This window comes from Amblyomma mixtum, chromosome 1, assembly GCF_055824585.1.
Source record: "Amblyomma mixtum isolate Tamu chromosome 1, ASM5582458v1, whole genome shotgun sequence".
Lineage (NCBI taxonomy): Eukaryota > Metazoa > Arthropoda > Arachnida > Ixodida > Ixodidae > Amblyomma > Amblyomma mixtum.
Window position 1 is genome coordinate 181,898,261 of NC_143012.1, and position 16,692 is coordinate 181,914,952.

The window sequence follows — 16,692 nt, forward strand, 5'->3', positions numbered from 1 at the left end:
CGTGAGAAAGCGATTGAGCTATGAGGGACGCCATAGTGAAGGGCTCCGGAAATTACGACCATCTGGAGTTCTCTAACGGGCGCTGACATTGCACAGTACACGGGCCTCTAGAATTTCGCCTCCGCGAAATTCGACCACCGCGGCCGGGATCCAACTGGCGTCTTTCGGGTCAGCAGCCGAGTGCCATAACCACTGAGCCATCGCGGGGGCGGACTATTCTCTTGAGGAATTTTGGTAAACTGCCATTCATGATCTGAGAGAACCAGCCATATAGATTCCACCCCATTCTTCTTATAGTTATTTCCCTATCATGATCCTAATCAGTGGCCATTACCTGCCCTAAGTAGACGCATTCCCTTACCACTTCCAGCACCCCGCTACGAAATGTGAACTGCTGTTAACTTGCGAGAATGTTAAACAAAACTTCAGTTTTCTGCATGTCAAATTTAAGACCGATCGTTCTGCTCTCCTTGTCTGATTGATCGTGCTTTGCAGCTTAGCAAAGCTCCTGAGTAACTTAGCAAGGAAATTTCATCAGCGAATCGCAAATTACCAAGGTATTTGTAGTGGCTGAGCGCACACTGATATCAACACGCGCGCTACTGGGATATGCCCCTTTGATAAGGGCTTATATACCACGGCACCAAGCGCTGTCGCGGCACTTCGTCGTAGCTTGTCACTGACGGCGGCCCAGCTCTGCTGACGCTCGCTAGTAACTTTGTTAGATGAAATAAAGAAATTCTGTCGGCGCACTTCGCCACAACTTCGTGGTTCTTGCTTGCGCTGTAGAACGCCACAGTATTCTCCATTAACTCTTATCCCCAACTGTTCCCAATCCAGGCCTCGGAACACGTCTTGTAAACAGGCGGTGAATAGCATTGGCGAGGTCATGTCTCCCTGCTTGACATCATTCCTTATTGGAATTCTATTGCTAACTTTATCAAGTACTATGGTAGCGGTACAGTCGCTATAGATAACTTACAGTGCTTTCACATGACTCCTGAACCGTGATTCTGCAGTGCCTGCATGACTGCTGAGATTTAAACTGAGTCAAATACTTTCTCGTACTCAATGAGCGCTATATATATATATTTCATTTTTCTACAACCTGATTTATAGTATGAAAAAGGTCTATGTTGAGTATTCTTTACGAAAGCCTGCCAGATCATTTCGTCGATTGAAGTCTAGGGCTATCCTGAATCTATTTTCGATTACCTCGGCACATAGCTTGTAGGCAATAGACAGTAAGCCAATGGGTATAATTTTTCAAACTCCTTCACGTCTCCTCTCTCATCCATTAGGACGATATTAGCGTTCCTACAAGCTTCTGGTACGTTCCAGGTCATAAGGCATTGCATATATAGGCTGGCTAGCTTTTCCTGCATAATCTCTCCTCCGTCCTTCAATAGATCTGCTGTTACCTGATCCACACCAGCTATTTTCAGTCTTTGCATTGCTCCTAAGGCTTTGTTCCTCTTTTTTTACTGGCGAGATTTTCCAATGGGTGTGGTGTACTGCTTCTCTCATTAACGTTCTGATTGGACTGGCTACGGTATAAATTTGTGTAGAACTTTTGGGCTACTTTAACTATCTTATCCATATTGCTAATGACATTGCCCTCTTTGTCTCTTAGGGCATACATCTGGCTTTTACCTATCCCTAGTTTTCTATTTACCTACGTCCTATTCACCTGTAGGCTACCTACGTTCTTTAGAGCACCCTCGATTCTCTCCATGCTAAACTTCCTTATGACGGCTACCTTGGCCTCATTTATTAGCTGTGATAGCGTCCGTAGAGTTAGACGCTTTCATGGGTTGGAGTTTGTTAATCAGATTTTTCGTCTCCTTAAATAGCTCGCCGGTATCCTGTCGAAGCCGATATTCAGCTCTAACTGAGGAAGACGAACTTAATGTTGAAAGAATGAACAATAATCTCACAGGTATCATTACGGAGTGTGCAGTAGAAGTAGGCGCTAGGGTGGTTCGACAGGACACCGACAACCTATCTCGGGAGACAAAATGAAATTTTAAAGTCGATTTTAAAAATGTTTGAAGCGTTACAGCGCGTTAAAGCTAGTAAATACGCCTAGTAGTCTACAATGTAGAACGGCCCAAAAGTCGGCCTTGGGAAAAGTATTCTACAAAAAAAAAAGATGGCTCTGAATTTAGAAATAAAATAAACAACCAAAGGCCAAAATATTTTAGTATTTTCTAATTTCTGGAGTCTCCGCATATATGGATTAACAAACTATTTGCGGCAAATTTAGTAGCTACTAGTGTCGGATTTTTATGCTCATGACGACAAGCTCTCTGTTTCAGGCTCTAGGCAGAGTCAGGTTTTGCTATCTGGAACCTTTAGAAGTATGCAAGTGGCACATCTGGCACCTTAAAGCTTTTCTGGCCAGATATATTTCCGTAAATACGTGTTCTCTTATTGCGGAATATTTACTAAAATTGTAACCTTTATGGTACTCACAACATGTATTGAAATCTGTCTGTTGGGAAATCTTCCTCAACATCCAAGACAACCATCAGTTATGCGATAGGCGATTACAGCAATAAACAATCATGGGTTGCAAGAACAGCACCGGCAGCCAGCGGCAGCATCACTATAAATGAATTAAAACAACTGCTACGAAATGCAGCCAACCTGAGGAAACACACGGAAGTGTATAAGGGCATATTATTGCGTGCCGCTGTTGCCGCTGAATACCGAGCTGCGCCTGAGATAAATTTTTGTCAGAACTGCCTCGCGTAGGCAGCGCCACTCGCGTTGTCAGCTGGTCGTGACAATTTCACAGGACAGCTTCGGCTTGTTATCTCCGCTCTGCCAATCGCCACGGCAGGTGGAAATAAAAGCGAAAACTGCGAATAACGCAAACATTAGTAAAATGACGGTCCCATGCGCTCTCCTGCCGCTGAATTAGCCATTCGCCATGGCACAGCTCGAAGCCACATATTGAGCTGTATTTTAAAGCGACAGCGTTGAAGTCCCTCGTTACGCAGAAAATCCGGTGTCGGCGTTTTGAACGAGATATCACGGGCATTTCCGGCGTTGTGAGTGTAAAATCACGGGCATGGCTCCCGCAGGTGGTTCCCAGAGAGCACCCTAGGAGGAAGAGGGGCCACTTAGGTCACGTGACCTTGCGGCCCTGTCACGATCTGCCACCCCGGATAGTGAGCAAACTACTCGCCGTGGAAAGTGTCAGTGAAAACAATAAATGGCCGCTCGCGAAGAGCGCCTGCCATCGCTAGGAGCACGTGCCATCGCAAGGCCATCGCTTAACCGCTACACCGCCGCGCCAGGAGCGGTATGAAAACTCTTACGGATCTATGAATATAAAGTTAGAACGACCAATTCCCATATTTGGGCGTTAGCGCATTCAGCTATGACCTCATGCCTTTAAGGCGGAGCTTAAGTACCTCGTCCAACTTTTTAATGCTGTCTGTAAAGAAGAAAACTATTTATTTATTTGTGCACCTCTGCAATGCGCAGATCCGTGCAGAGCTGAGGAACACCTGAAGCGGCTATCACAGGAAGCCGAAGAGTTCACCAGTATGAACATTTCTGAGGTGGGTTCATGAAGGCGGTGTCCCCACATCCGAATGCCTTGGCAAATCGGGCGTTGTTCATGAGAGGCACCATGCAGCGGCCCGGACCGGTCCCGTACCGTCCAGTTTCAGGCCTGTTCCGGAGGTCGCAGGTCCAAGCACAGAAGGACACAAAGAACACCTGCTCAGGACTGAGCTTGGCGTCGTCATTAGCGACGCCCACGTTCCGTTCGGCGGCGGGTAGTGCGTCGAAGACGTCATTCGCTACGCCCAAGCCGACCAGGTCGGCAATGTTCTCTGAGTCCACGAAGTCTTCAGCGACAGCCTGTCGCCTTGGAGCCTCGATCTGCAGCAGCCGCAGATACCATGGGTCTTTATTAGAACGGGCAGCTTTGCCAAGCATCGGCGTCATCAAACAGGATTGTGAGTCTTACAAAGAGTGTATCGCATAACACTCGTTTTAGGGCACTCAATGAGAAGTACACTGTTCCAATTCTTTAACAGCACCACGTGACCATCAAACCGGTGGCTTGTCAGCACCTTATCTGGGAGCGGAGCGGAGAAGCAAGCGATAATAGCTCCTCTAAAACACATGCGCTTATTTTCGCTTGTTTCGCCTTTCTGCGCTGTGGAAAGCAAGCGGGTCGATGGTCGCGCGATGCAGTTAAAGAATTTCCCGGGTGTACATTACGCGATGGAAAGCTACGGCTAGGTCATGTAAAGCAACAGCACTGCGTTACTTGTACTTTCACTGGTGTTTTCTGGCTGTGGGAAAACGACATTCAGCTCGTGCCGCCTGGGAAAACATTGCAGGCGAAATACATGGCTACAGGTTTTATGGCTTGGTCCGAATGCTAACTAAAGAAAGATAAAGGTAAAATACTTCAGCAAAACATACTAAATGTGTTGTTTCTGAACATATCGAAACATAAAACTTCAATAACCAGCTTGGGCTCATCACTGTGAATTTCTGCACATGCTAGGAAGGTAAAGGTCAATAAATATCCGCTGTACACAGTGCAGGTGGTTTCAATTTTCTCCTTCATATTAAAAGCCAATGCAACGAATTCATGGATAGTGAATAGTGTGGCATTTCGGCAGATTGGTACTTAGCTTGAAGACAATGAAAAGCGCAAAAAAATACACTAAACACGCGCATTCATCTTTTCCTGTCCTCTTTAATCGTGCAATTTCTTGTTACTAATTCGGCCTGTTAAAAATTCTCATACAATGAAATGAGTTTTACTCATGAAACAGAGCTTCTTCGTCGCGCCACTATCACGGACATACAGAAGCAGGGCGCTCCAATTGGCTGGCGTGTACCTCCTATTTTGTGCCGCATATTTTTGTCCGATTTTGGCAAGTATTGCATGACAAGCTTACTGGCGATCGAGTAGTGAACGTGCTTAGGTATGTAGACGATTTCTTAATTTCCCGTGACAGTGTCAAAGCATCCGCAAATGACATCTTGACCTTCTTTACCCATACCTGTCCTGACTTGAGTTTTACTCATGAGGTGCCCCTTTATGACTCAATTAGGTTTTTAGATTTGACTCTCGCCTTCTCTGAAGAGAGGCACGTTTGTTGTAGCTACTCTCCAGGGACTAAGAAAAGCCTGCTGCGCTACTCCTCCTCACATTCCAAACTTGTGAAGAGAGGCATTGCCAACCTTTGTCTCGGTAATGCTCTGCGCAGGTCTTGTACACACAATATGCCGAAGAGTTTCTTAGGGCAGCTTGACCGCTTGAGGTCAGCGGGCTACGCTGAGGACGTCCTCGTTTCTATTGCTGAGACCTTGACCAGTAAGTTTAAGTCATAGTACAAAAAAAGATGAAATACCTAGTGAATCCAGACCTGCTGTAATCCCATACCTGCATAAAGTCTCACGTAACGTTAAAAAAGTAGCCATGAAATACGGTGTTAAGGTTGTCTTTTCTGCGCCCATCGAACTGTCGTCGCTTTGTTCACGTATCTCTAAAATTAGCACAAAAAAAAGAAATGTAATGTCAAGTACCAGAGCATGTTCACCAAATGCGCAACCGATGTTGTTTACTCGCTTCCATTATCTTGTGGCAAAGCCTACATAGGCCAAACAGGTCAATGCATCAACGACCGTATGAGGCAGCACCGCACTTCGCTGCAGCCAGGCTACCCAGCAAATCTGCCAAGACATTGCAACCACTGCAAAGACTGCACACCCCTGTTCCATAATGTCAGAATCATCGGCCGCGGCAAAACGCAGATAGAACGAGAAATCTTAGAAGCCTTCAAAATATAGCAGTTAGGAACTGAATGCGTCAGCGACAGCTCTGTTAGGTTCACGGCAAAAGAGTACAGTTTCATGAATGGGATTAGGTTGCCACATGCACTCTTCGGTCGCTTAATCAATTTTGTGTTTGTTGTTTTGTTAACGTTTGTGGTTGCTCTCGCGCATTTGCGCCCTGTTCTGATGTTGGCGATTCACCAAGAAAAGAATTTTCAGTTGTGTTTCCAGCGTTGTCCTGTGTAATCCTCCTCCTTTAGAACGCGTCCTTTCCGCTGGTTTTCTACTTGCCATCACCAACTGGCCCAACAAGCTGCGCTTCTTCATTACTATCACGGATGTTCTCGTGACGAAGTGGAAGGACAGGAGCAGAGATACGAGTTATCTCGCCTCAGGAACCGGCACAATGAACTGCTCAGCTTTCTATGCTAACAGTACACTCTTTCGTGGCATATGTCTCCCCTTACGCATGTATGTGCAACCTTACGAATGTGCTACCATGACGATGTTGTTCTCTTCTAGCCCACATTTGCCTCGCACATTGAACGTCTTAGGAGTATCCTGACTGTCGTTCGTACGGCTAGGTTACAGGTCAACTTGTCCAAATGCCAATTCGGCCGCCGGAAACTCACCATTCTTGAACATCTCGTCGACGCCTCCGGTGTACGTCCTGGTCCAGCTAAAATTGCAGCGGTGCAACACTTTCCTCGTCCACATTCAAAGAAAGACGTGCGCATTTTTATTGGGTTGTGTTGCTTCTTTCGCCGTTTTCTTCAAGTTTTTGCCCTTATCGCTCGTCCCCTCACTGACCTCCTGAAGAGCAACACAGACTTTACTTGGGGCACTGATCAGCAATATGCGTTTTCCACGCTTGTCCGCCTGTTCACGTCATCACCGATTTTGATCCCGCGGCTCCTACTGAACTCCTCTCAGAGCCTGCGGCTACGGGATCGGAGCCGTGCTAGCACAACGCTCCCGGGCCCACACTGCGTGGTTGCGCATGTTAGCCGCCTGTTTTCACCTGCCGAGGGAAATTACTGCATTTTTTTTATTTATTGTTTCCTCAAGGGTCCACAGGGGACGTTACATGAGGGGTGGGCAAACAAAAGAGTTAATATGCACACAGATGGTCTTCAATGGCGGTTTTGAATAAAACACGATTGATGATGGTCGCCACTTCGGATGGAAGGTCATTCCAGTCATTGGCTGTACGGAACGTGAGTGCTTCGGCCTGGTTTGGGCTGTAGCTAAATTCGGGCCACACTTGCTCGGGCGTCCTTTTTCTGTTGTCACGGACCACCATGCCCTTTGCTGGCTGTCCTCGCTGAAAGACCCTCCCAGGCGTCTTGGCCGCTGGGCGCTATGCCGTCAGGAGTATTCGCACACTGTCGTGTAGAGTCTGGACGTCTCCATCAAGACGCTGATTGCCTGTCTAGGTACCCTGTCGAGCCATCGGCTGTTAGTTACACTGGCGATATCCCTTCCCTGTTCGGCATTTCTGATCTGCACAACATCGCCGAGGAGCAGCGCAAAGACCCATATTTGCAAACCATCATCGGGGGCCTCAGCTCTGGAACCTCGAAGCGCTCCCTGCAGCTCTTATTTACCAAAAATGGCATCCTCTATCGCCGCAACTTTCATCCTGACGGACCCTTCCTCCTACTAGTTATTCCCCAGCAGCTGCGGTCTTCTATAATTGCAGAACTCCATGACCTGACAGCAGCTGGCCACCTTGGTGTGGCACGAACTTACGACATGATATGACACCGGTTCTTTTGGCCTGGATTATACCGTGCAGTCCGGCATTACGTCACCATTTGCGACCTCTGTCAGCGCAGGAAGGAGCCCTCGGCACCACCTCCTGGTCTTCTGCATCCTATAGACGTGCCTGAGGAGCCTTTCCACCGTGTAGGGCTCGACCTCCTTGGACCATTACCAACCTCAGAATCCGGAAATAGGTGGGTCGCAGTGGCCGCAGACTATGCCACTCGGTATGCGATTACCCGTTTATTGCTCTACGAGCTGCGCCACCGATGTCGCTGACTTTCTTTTGCACAATCTTATTCTACAAAATGGTGCCCCTCGTCAATAACTCACAGACCGCGGACGCTATTTCCTGTCCAGAGTTGTAGACGACATCCTGCTTTCATGTTCTACCAAGCATAAGATAGCCACAGCATACCACCCGCAGACAAACTGGCTAACCGAGGGTTTGAACCGAACATTAACAGACATGTTTCCTATGTACGTCTCCCCCAACCACAAAGACTGGGATCTCGCCTTGCCCTTTGTGCCGTTCGCTTACAACACCTCCTGGCATGACACAACCGCTTACTCTCCGTTCTATCTCTTATACGGCAGACACGTCGTCCTGCCTTTGGACACACTCGTCCCATTCGCTGACTGTCCCGTCACCGCTGACGCGCGTGACGCCATTGCTCAAACTGAAGACGCCCCGCCAAATTGCCCGTACTTGGCTCCAAGCGTCCCAGAGAAACTACAAGTAATGCGCAGTACAATCATGCAATACAGTCCACAGTCAACACAACTAAACACGTAATTCCCTCACTAAACTCGCTAGGATTTAATGCTAGCGGAGGATACAGCTTCTTGAAAAGATTCTCAGAGAATATACACGGAATAAATATAACGCACAGACACGTTCAGTTATCAACAAAAAAGCTAGTAAAAACACGCACAACACAAATTAAGCAAAAAGCTGTAAGTGTAGGCTTGAAAAGAGTTTTCGGCAGGAAGGGGCCAAACAATTCTAACTTACATATACGTATAGGATGACAGGGCACCCAGGCAGGATGAAGTCACTTCTACACTGCGGCCATATGCATGCAGGGTAACAAGAAGCTAACGTCGTCTGCACACTCCAGCATCACATCATTGTTACTCTCCACCAACAATCATAAGTAAAAGTCAGCAAAGCACGCATACTACTAATCACATTATATACGCATTTCATCCCCAAAGAGTTCATCATTCTCAACCTAGACTTCAGAACTAGGATCACACAGTTATTTCGGCCGTTCTTTGTTTTCTTTCTGCAATGAGTGGGATGCCACACTCTCGTAATACAGGCCTTGCTTTCATTCCCGGCTTTAAACCGAATGTGACTGCGCAGCCGCAATATGCGCAGCGAAGCTCGTTTCTCTTTACTGCTTTTCGGAGAGGCTCTGCCTAATGAGGGGAGATATCCCTTCTAGACGCCACACCCCCCTTAAAACCACTCAACGTGCCTTTGACGGGTTTGTCATCATATATGAACTATCACCAGACTCCTGTCTCATCAGGTTGTCTAGATATGCTGGATCCTCTCTCATTGCTCCGCTTGCCTCGGCGTCTATATCGTGCTGATGGTGATCATGATCGGATGGTCGCACACTGTTCACCGAGCGAGCATTTTGGAATGCACAGACCGATGCCTTGATAAGGTAGATCCCGCGGGCATGGCTGTACCATTAAGCTGCTTCGTCCGAGATAGCTGGAAGAGTGCTCACGCCACAAATAACCCGCCTGTTTCTATATTTTGTTGCCTCTGAAACTCGTCTGCGCTCGAAACACTTCACGTACTGCCGCCGTTTCGTGTTAATTTACTAGTTATCACTGGTGATTCCCCTCGCCCCTGCGAGGTGCCGACGCAGGACCAATGCACGTACACTGTCTGTCTTTCGTGAAGCACACTGACTGTGTACAGCATCTGCTCTTATCGCCTTAGCTTATCGCCACCGAGACAGCGCGCTGCCTATCGCGCTGTCATGTGCGGAGCAAAGCTCGGGTAATAGCCTTGAGTGCCCCTTCGGATTTTAGGGTGACTACAAGCAACCGCTGTGTCACTTCCTCACGTGAATGCTGCGGCAGCGATTCGTCACAGCTGCGTGCTGCGCCTGCGAAATTCGGCGTACACGTACCCGTATACGCCCACTAATCAAAGAATAAGCCACGACATACACAAGCCAGCAATTCTAACTCCTCTGTGCGAACTATATTACTTCACTGCTGCCGGTTACATTTAGATGAACTAAAGTGGCTGTTTAGGCTTGTTCAGCGCCAGCCCTGTCCACTTCTTCGCTTGTCCTTGTCTTCTCGCGCCGCATTCTATAACCATGATCACTGACCAACAAGCCACAGCGCCAGTCCTGTCCACTTCTTCGTTTGTCCTTGTCTTTTCGCGCTGCATTCCTTATACAGTTTTAGATTCCGGTCTCTTTTACAATATACGCGTTGCAAACCCAGCAGTAGCATACACCTTTGGGGAGCAGTCACTATCTTTGCGACGATGTATAGCGCCACAAAAAGCGCATGGTCGGCGGTTTCCTCTGATTTTAAGCTTAGGAATAGGACCGGGTTCGATTGCAGCAGCTGTATGCTGCAGTACAGACACACAGGGCGCATGCATTGCCGCTGCATCGGTGACTCGTAGGAGGAAGGCAAAAATCTGAGGTAAATATATTAAACGAACCCAAAACCGCGGTGGTGGATTGGGTGTTTTGAGCACGTTTGGTCGATAGCGAGACGCAAATGAGTCAAAGAAGACTCTAAACTTTGAAGCACGCGGGCTATTTGAGCTAGAAACGGGCCTACAGCTGTCTCAGATGAAGCGGCATAATGGTAGCGCCAGCACCGCGGGCTCCGCGGCATCATGGCAGCGGTCTGCGCCTTCCCAAACGCCCGCTCGCTACTAAGGGCGCAACCATCCGACCATATTCATCATTATCGCGGCACTGACACCTGCCCAATGCGAGGCAAGCGGAGCAATGGGCGGGTCGCATTACTTGAGGGTGTGCACATGCGCGTGGCGGTTTTGAGCTTTCGTTGGATTCGGCTAGGCGGCGCTGATACGCATTTCTTATGTGAAGCGCTCCGTCTGCTTCTGTCCGCGCCTGTATACTAAAGAAAGCCCGTCTACCAAATGAGATTTCATTTTCGCTTGGCATAGCGAGGTATATTACAGGACTTCCGCGTCCCCTGAAGGCCTGCCTGCCGGTGTTTTTACACTGTGAAAATATGCGTTAAACACGCCGGCGAGAATTTCAAGCGCAGAATTGCCTAGGAGGAGAATTTCGTTCGTGTGTGTAGTACTTTATAGAGTGACGCCAATACCACGTCTGGTCGGTGCCCGTATTTTGGCCTCCCATTCCTAAAATCTACATTCCTAAGTAATCTTCCAGCGTCATGAATCACAACTCCTAAAGAAGTTTTCCAATCATCAGCCAAGTCAAAAAGCACAACTGGAATCATCGCACGATAGAGGCTCATTCCTGTACTGTCCTCAGTCATGTGCACTATCAGCAAGATTTGTAATAAGGGAATAATTACTCATTAACATCCACTCGAACGCAGCTAAACGGCTACAAAGAAAAGCTAACAGCTTTCACAGAAACTTCGTCGTGGTTATACAAAAATTCGTCCTGGCCAGGGGTTCGAACCCGGGACCACCGCTTCACCAGAGCAGTCGCTCTACCAATTGCGCTAACCGCGACGGCAAGCTTATGGTAGGGTGAAAGCGAATTGATCAATAACTCGAAGAGGGAACAGTGTTGGTCAAATGATTTAGGGAAATCCCCCAAGGTGGAGTAGATTTGTAATACGGGAGTAATTACTCATTGACATCCACCCGGCCGCCGCGGTGGTCCCGGGTTCGCACCCCGGACCAGGACGAATTTTTGAAGCCGTTTGGCTGCGCTCGGGTGGATGTCAATTAGTAATTACTCCCTTATTACAAACCTACTCCACCTTGGGAAATTTCCCTAAATCATTTGACCTATGAACAAGACTCTATGAAAGGCCCATTTCTGGAATAAATCGGCTTTTTCTTGGTTATTTCGAAAACAGTTCGGGGTGCCGAAATTCTGTCATACTGGACTTTATCCAAACCCAAGCAGCCGTTATTATAAAATAGTTATCCCTTTATTGCATGTGTAACGTAGCAGTTTGTTTTTCATTACCGGCTCTCCAATGCCCACGGCATGTCTGTATGCCCAATGCGCCTTGCATCTGCAGACATTCCACTGCTCAGAGTGGCTTGGAGGGACTCCAGAGTGCGAGTATCTTACTGAACATTGCAAAACCTCAGGTAGTGAGAAGCCTTGAGGGGTCTCCCGCCAAGGCCACAGTTCTTACCCTGGCATTTGTCCCTTTCCTAATAATGCGGTGCAGGCGTGTAGCGTAAGAGTTACTGCTAGTTTCATTTTCACTCAACCCACCCGACTACTACGTCATCCCTATCCACAGAAAGGGGCTGAAGCCCTTCTACGTGTACGCCTTAACATCGAGAGCCACGACGGTTTCATTCAACGCTCTGAAACGCCGACTGAACCTTTGCAAGGATCTGTGCATCGTTAAGTAGACAGAAGAGAAAAATATGTGGCGTTGAAACTTTCCAATGAGCCCTTGCTAGCATTCTGGCTACATGCTTCCGATAATTGGTTGTGAGGCCGTAGATTGTTGTTTAGACGTCCTTATCCCATCGCTAATCAGAGACTAAAGGCACTAACCTGGCTGTGTTGCTTCCGCACGCACAGTACTTTCTGGACGAGGACTTCGTCCGTGGTGTTGGGGCCCCAGGTCCAAATGGCTCCTTCGTCATCCACGTTGAATCCAAAGACATCAAAGGCGTGTGTGATTTCGTGAGCAATTATCTGCGCGCGAGAAGAAGCACTGCATTAGTGATACCCTCAGAATTCTCATTTTCATGTACGGTAAACAATAGCTCCTCGGATTTATACAGTGCTAAACACAGTCGCATGCCAAGAAAGCATTGCGGTACTAGTTCGAATTGACTCTTGCATTGCAGGAAGCCATGACCGGTTCATACAACGCGGCTGGCATGCGCCCGCCTTGCTAGTCACACGTGACACCCAGCCGACAGTCGAAACTACGAGCGCTACTGGAACTAGAACAATGCATTCTAACTGCTTCTTCCAAAAGCACAGTGAAAGGAGACGCGCATAACTGACTCCCTGGGTCAAGGGACACCTCAGTCGTGATTTCATGTCCGTCGCGTTGGTACCCAGCCGGGAATCCACCATTCAGAAACTCGAGCGCGTAGGCAAACAGGTCGGACGAATAATCCACCACGTTTCAAACGACCGTGCCGGGTTGCGGTGCAGGGAAGCGCTTCGGCTTGTAGAGTCCTTCTAGAAACCCAAAGCTGGTTCCGACCTTTCATTTTTACTACTCGAGGAAAATGGCTGTCATCAATGCAGTGGCTCATGCGGCCGTTCAATGATTCCCACGAAAATGAATATACAGAGCGTTGTTAGAAACAAATCAAAGTCAAAAGACCGCATATCCAATATCGACACTGCTAGCGAGAAGTCTGGCACAGATATTTTCACAGACTGCCTAAGTAGCGATAAGTGTGGCACAGAAATTTTCACAGACAGCTTATGTAGTGAGAAGCCTGGCACAGATATTTTCGCAGATTGCTTATGCAACGAGACATGGGAAATTATTAAAACACATCTTGAATTCCATGAAGAAATTCTCAGTTGCTGTGTGTACTAATTGATCGACTTACAAAGAAATGATCCAGAACTAGTCTTGAATTAGTCGTAGTTATAGCTATACTTTCAACAATCTTAAGCAGATGCAAGTGAAAAGCTATATCTATTATTATTTCTCCACAGCTATCTCCCCGCACATTTAGTTAAAAAGAAAGCTAATCTACAGTTTGTACAGAAAACCGCCAGCCAGAATAATTCAACTGTCAAACTTCACATGCTCACCGAAGTAAATTTTAATTACGTAAAGAATCACAGGTAGAAGAATATGACAGATCAATAGCGCCTATTAGATGTCCAATGTTATCATGACAGTCATAAGAAAATATCCCTTCGACATTAGGTACATAAGACATTCTTATCATTGCCTGCGAAGCTTTGAAACCGATACCGACACCAGCGTCCTTGCTACCACTATCTTTTCTGGATATGCTAGCCATGTAGCACAAATTCCCTATCTTAAAATGTGCCGCTTAACCATGCCTCTATAAGTTTATTTTGTAGGGGTGCGTTTATTAGGCGTCCTCAAGAGACCGAACCGCTGTGCAGGGTCTGGCAGCGTAGACGGGCGTAGCCAGCACCAAGAGAGCGGGGGAACTTCGTCGTCGTCAGGCGCAGCGTAGTGTCGGCGCATAACTTCGTCGTCGTCAGGCGCAGCGCAGTGTCGGCGCATGGCGGTAGCGGAACCTGTCACAGTTTGCACACTACAGTTTCCCCCGGGTGAAAAGGAGCCATCCTGGCGTCATAAGGGGAAGGAAGAACAGAGGGGTCGTAGTACGGCTTCAGTCGGTCGACGTGGACGGTTTCGCGGCCACGGCGACGCAAGTCCGCAGCGGATGCAACAGGCTCAACAATATAATTGACCGGAGATGTTTGCTTGAGAACCCGGTAGGGACCATGATACCGATGCAGCAGTTTCCGCGAAAGGCCGGGAGTTGTGGGAGGCACCCAGAGCCACACAAGGGAGTCGGCAGGGTAGGAGGTAGAGGCCGCGGAAGTGTCGCGGTCATGTTTTTGCTGCCACTGGGTCTGCGTGGTAAACGAGCGAGCAAGCTGGCGGCATTCTTCGGCGTACCTGGCAGCGTCGGACAGTGGCGTGGACTCGGAAATGTCGGGTCGGTAGCGCAGAACAGTATCCATCGTGCAGGGGGGCTCGCGGCCGTACAGAAGAAAGAAGGGAGAGAATCCAGTGGTGGTTTGTGTCGCAGTGTTATACGCGTAGGTGACGAAGGGAAGAACTTGGTCCCAGTTGGAGTGGTTGGCGTCGACGTACATGGACAGCATGTCACTGAGGGTTCGGTTGAAACGCTCGGTCAGGCCGTTGGTCTGAGGGTGGTAAGACGAAGCGGTTCGATGGATAATGCGGCATTCCTTGAGGAGGGCCTCAAGAGCGTCAGACAGGAATACGCGTCCACGGTCGCTGAGCAGTTCTTGAGGAGCACCATGGCGAAGAATCAGGTTCTTTAGAAGAAAGGAAGCCACGTCGCGGGCGGAGGCAGATGGTAATGGAGACGTTTCAGCATAACGTGTGAGATGATCCACAGCCACGATAATCCAGCGGTGACCAGCGCGAGTGGGAGGGAGGGGGCCGTAGAGGTCTATGCCAACGCGGTCAAACGGGCGGGCAGGGCAGGGTAACGGCTGCAGTGGAGCAGGCGAGGTGTGAGGCGGACATTTACGCCGTTGACAGGATCGGCAAGATCGCACAAAGTGGCGAACAAAGCGGTACATGCCACGCCAGTAGAATCGAAGACGCAGACGCGTGTAGGTTTTCAACACGCCGCCGTGGGCACACTGTGGGTCCGCATGAAAAGCGGCGCAAATGTCGGTGCGTAGATGGCGGGGGATCACTAGGAGCCATTTGCGTCCGTCGAACAGGTAATTGCGACGGTAGAGGAGACCGTCCCGAATAGAAAAGTGACGGGCTTAACGTAAGAGAGAACGGGACGAATTATCAGTCGTAGTTCTCGAAAGGAAGTTAATAAGAGTGGCGATCCAAGGGTCTTTCTGCTGCTCGGTTGACATGTCGGCAGTGGCAAGCGAGGACAAGTCGTAAGCAGACACAGGAGCAGGCGATGAAGCACTAGGTAGCGGCGAGCGGGAAAGAGCGTCCGAGTCATTATGCTTGAGGCCGGAGCGGTAAATGACATGAATGTCATACTCCTGCAATCGCAGAGCCCAGCGAGCTAGGCGGCCTGACGGGTCTTTGAGAGAGGCCAGCCAGCACAGGGCATGGTGGTCGGTTACTATACAGAACGGGCGACCGTAGACATAGGGACGAAATTTTCCAATGGCCCAAATCATGGCCAAACATTCTCGTTCGGTAACAGAATAGTTGGCCTCCGCTTTGCTCAAGGTCCGACTGGCGTAGGCGACCACATATTCACGGAAGCCAGGTTTGCGTTGGGTGAGAACGGCACCCAGTCCAATACCGCTGGCGTCAGTGTGGATCTCAGTAGGCGCAGTCGGGTCAAAGTGGCGCAGGATAGGAGGCGAAACCAAAAGGCGGCGCAAGGTGTCGAAGGCGTCATCGCAAGCAGGCGTCCAAGCGGAGAGGTTGGAGCTGCCTGCGAGTAGCTGGGTCAGAGGAGCGATGATCGAGGCGAAATTTAAGATGAAGCGAAGGAAGTACGAGCAAAGGCCAACGAAGCTACGGAGCTGCTTCAGTGAGGTGGGCTTCGGAAATTCGGCAACTGCACGAAGTTTGGCGGGGTCCGGAAGAATGCCGTCTTTAGAGACTACATGTCCTAAAATGGTGAGTTGTCGGGCAGCAAAGCGGCACTTTTTCAAATTCATCTGGAGCCCAGCGTCAGTAAGACAAGTCAGAACGCGCTCCAGGCGGATGAGATGAGAAGAAAAGTCCGCAGAAAAGACGACGATGTCATCGAGATAGCAAAGACAACTCTCCCACTTGAGTCCACTAAGGATGGTGTCCATCAGGCGTTCGAAAGTTGCCGGGGCGTTGCAAAGGCCAGACGGCATGACGTTGAACTCATATAAGCCGTCAGGTGTTATGAAGGCAGTTTTTGAGCGATCAGTGTCAGCCATGGGCACCTGCCAGTAACCTGACCTCAAATCCAGCGAGGAGAATTACTCACCGCCCTGCAAGCAGTCCAGGGCGTCATCGATTCGTGGCAGGGGATAAACGTCCTTGCGTGTGATTTTGTTGAGCCGGCGGTAATCAACACAGAACCTGATGGAACCATCTTTCTTTTTTACCAACACAACAGGAGACGCCCAGAGACTGTGAGAGGGCTGTATGACACCCCGACGGAGCATTTCGTCCACGTGATCAGAAATGACGCGGCGCTCAGAAGCCGAGACACGATAGGGGCGCTGGCGAAGAGGGGCGTGTGTACCGGTG

At 49.0% G+C, this 16,692-nt stretch overlaps 1 protein-coding gene across 1 annotated transcript in view; it reads right to left on the reverse strand.

The window, feature by feature from the left end:
* Window positions 1–3,549: 3,549 nt before the first annotated feature.
* Window positions 3,550–16,692, reverse strand: part of LOC149370150 (neprilysin-3-like) — a 105,581-nt gene continuing 92,438 nt past the window's right edge. The window contains exons 14-15 of the mRNA XM_089576993.1: window positions 12,321–12,464; window positions 3,550–3,897 (exon numbers count right to left, since the gene is read on the reverse strand). Of these exons, the coding sequence (XP_089433119.1) occupies window positions 3,550–3,897; window positions 12,321–12,464 (492 nt within the window). The remainder of the gene's footprint in view (window positions 3,898–12,320; window positions 12,465–16,692) is intronic.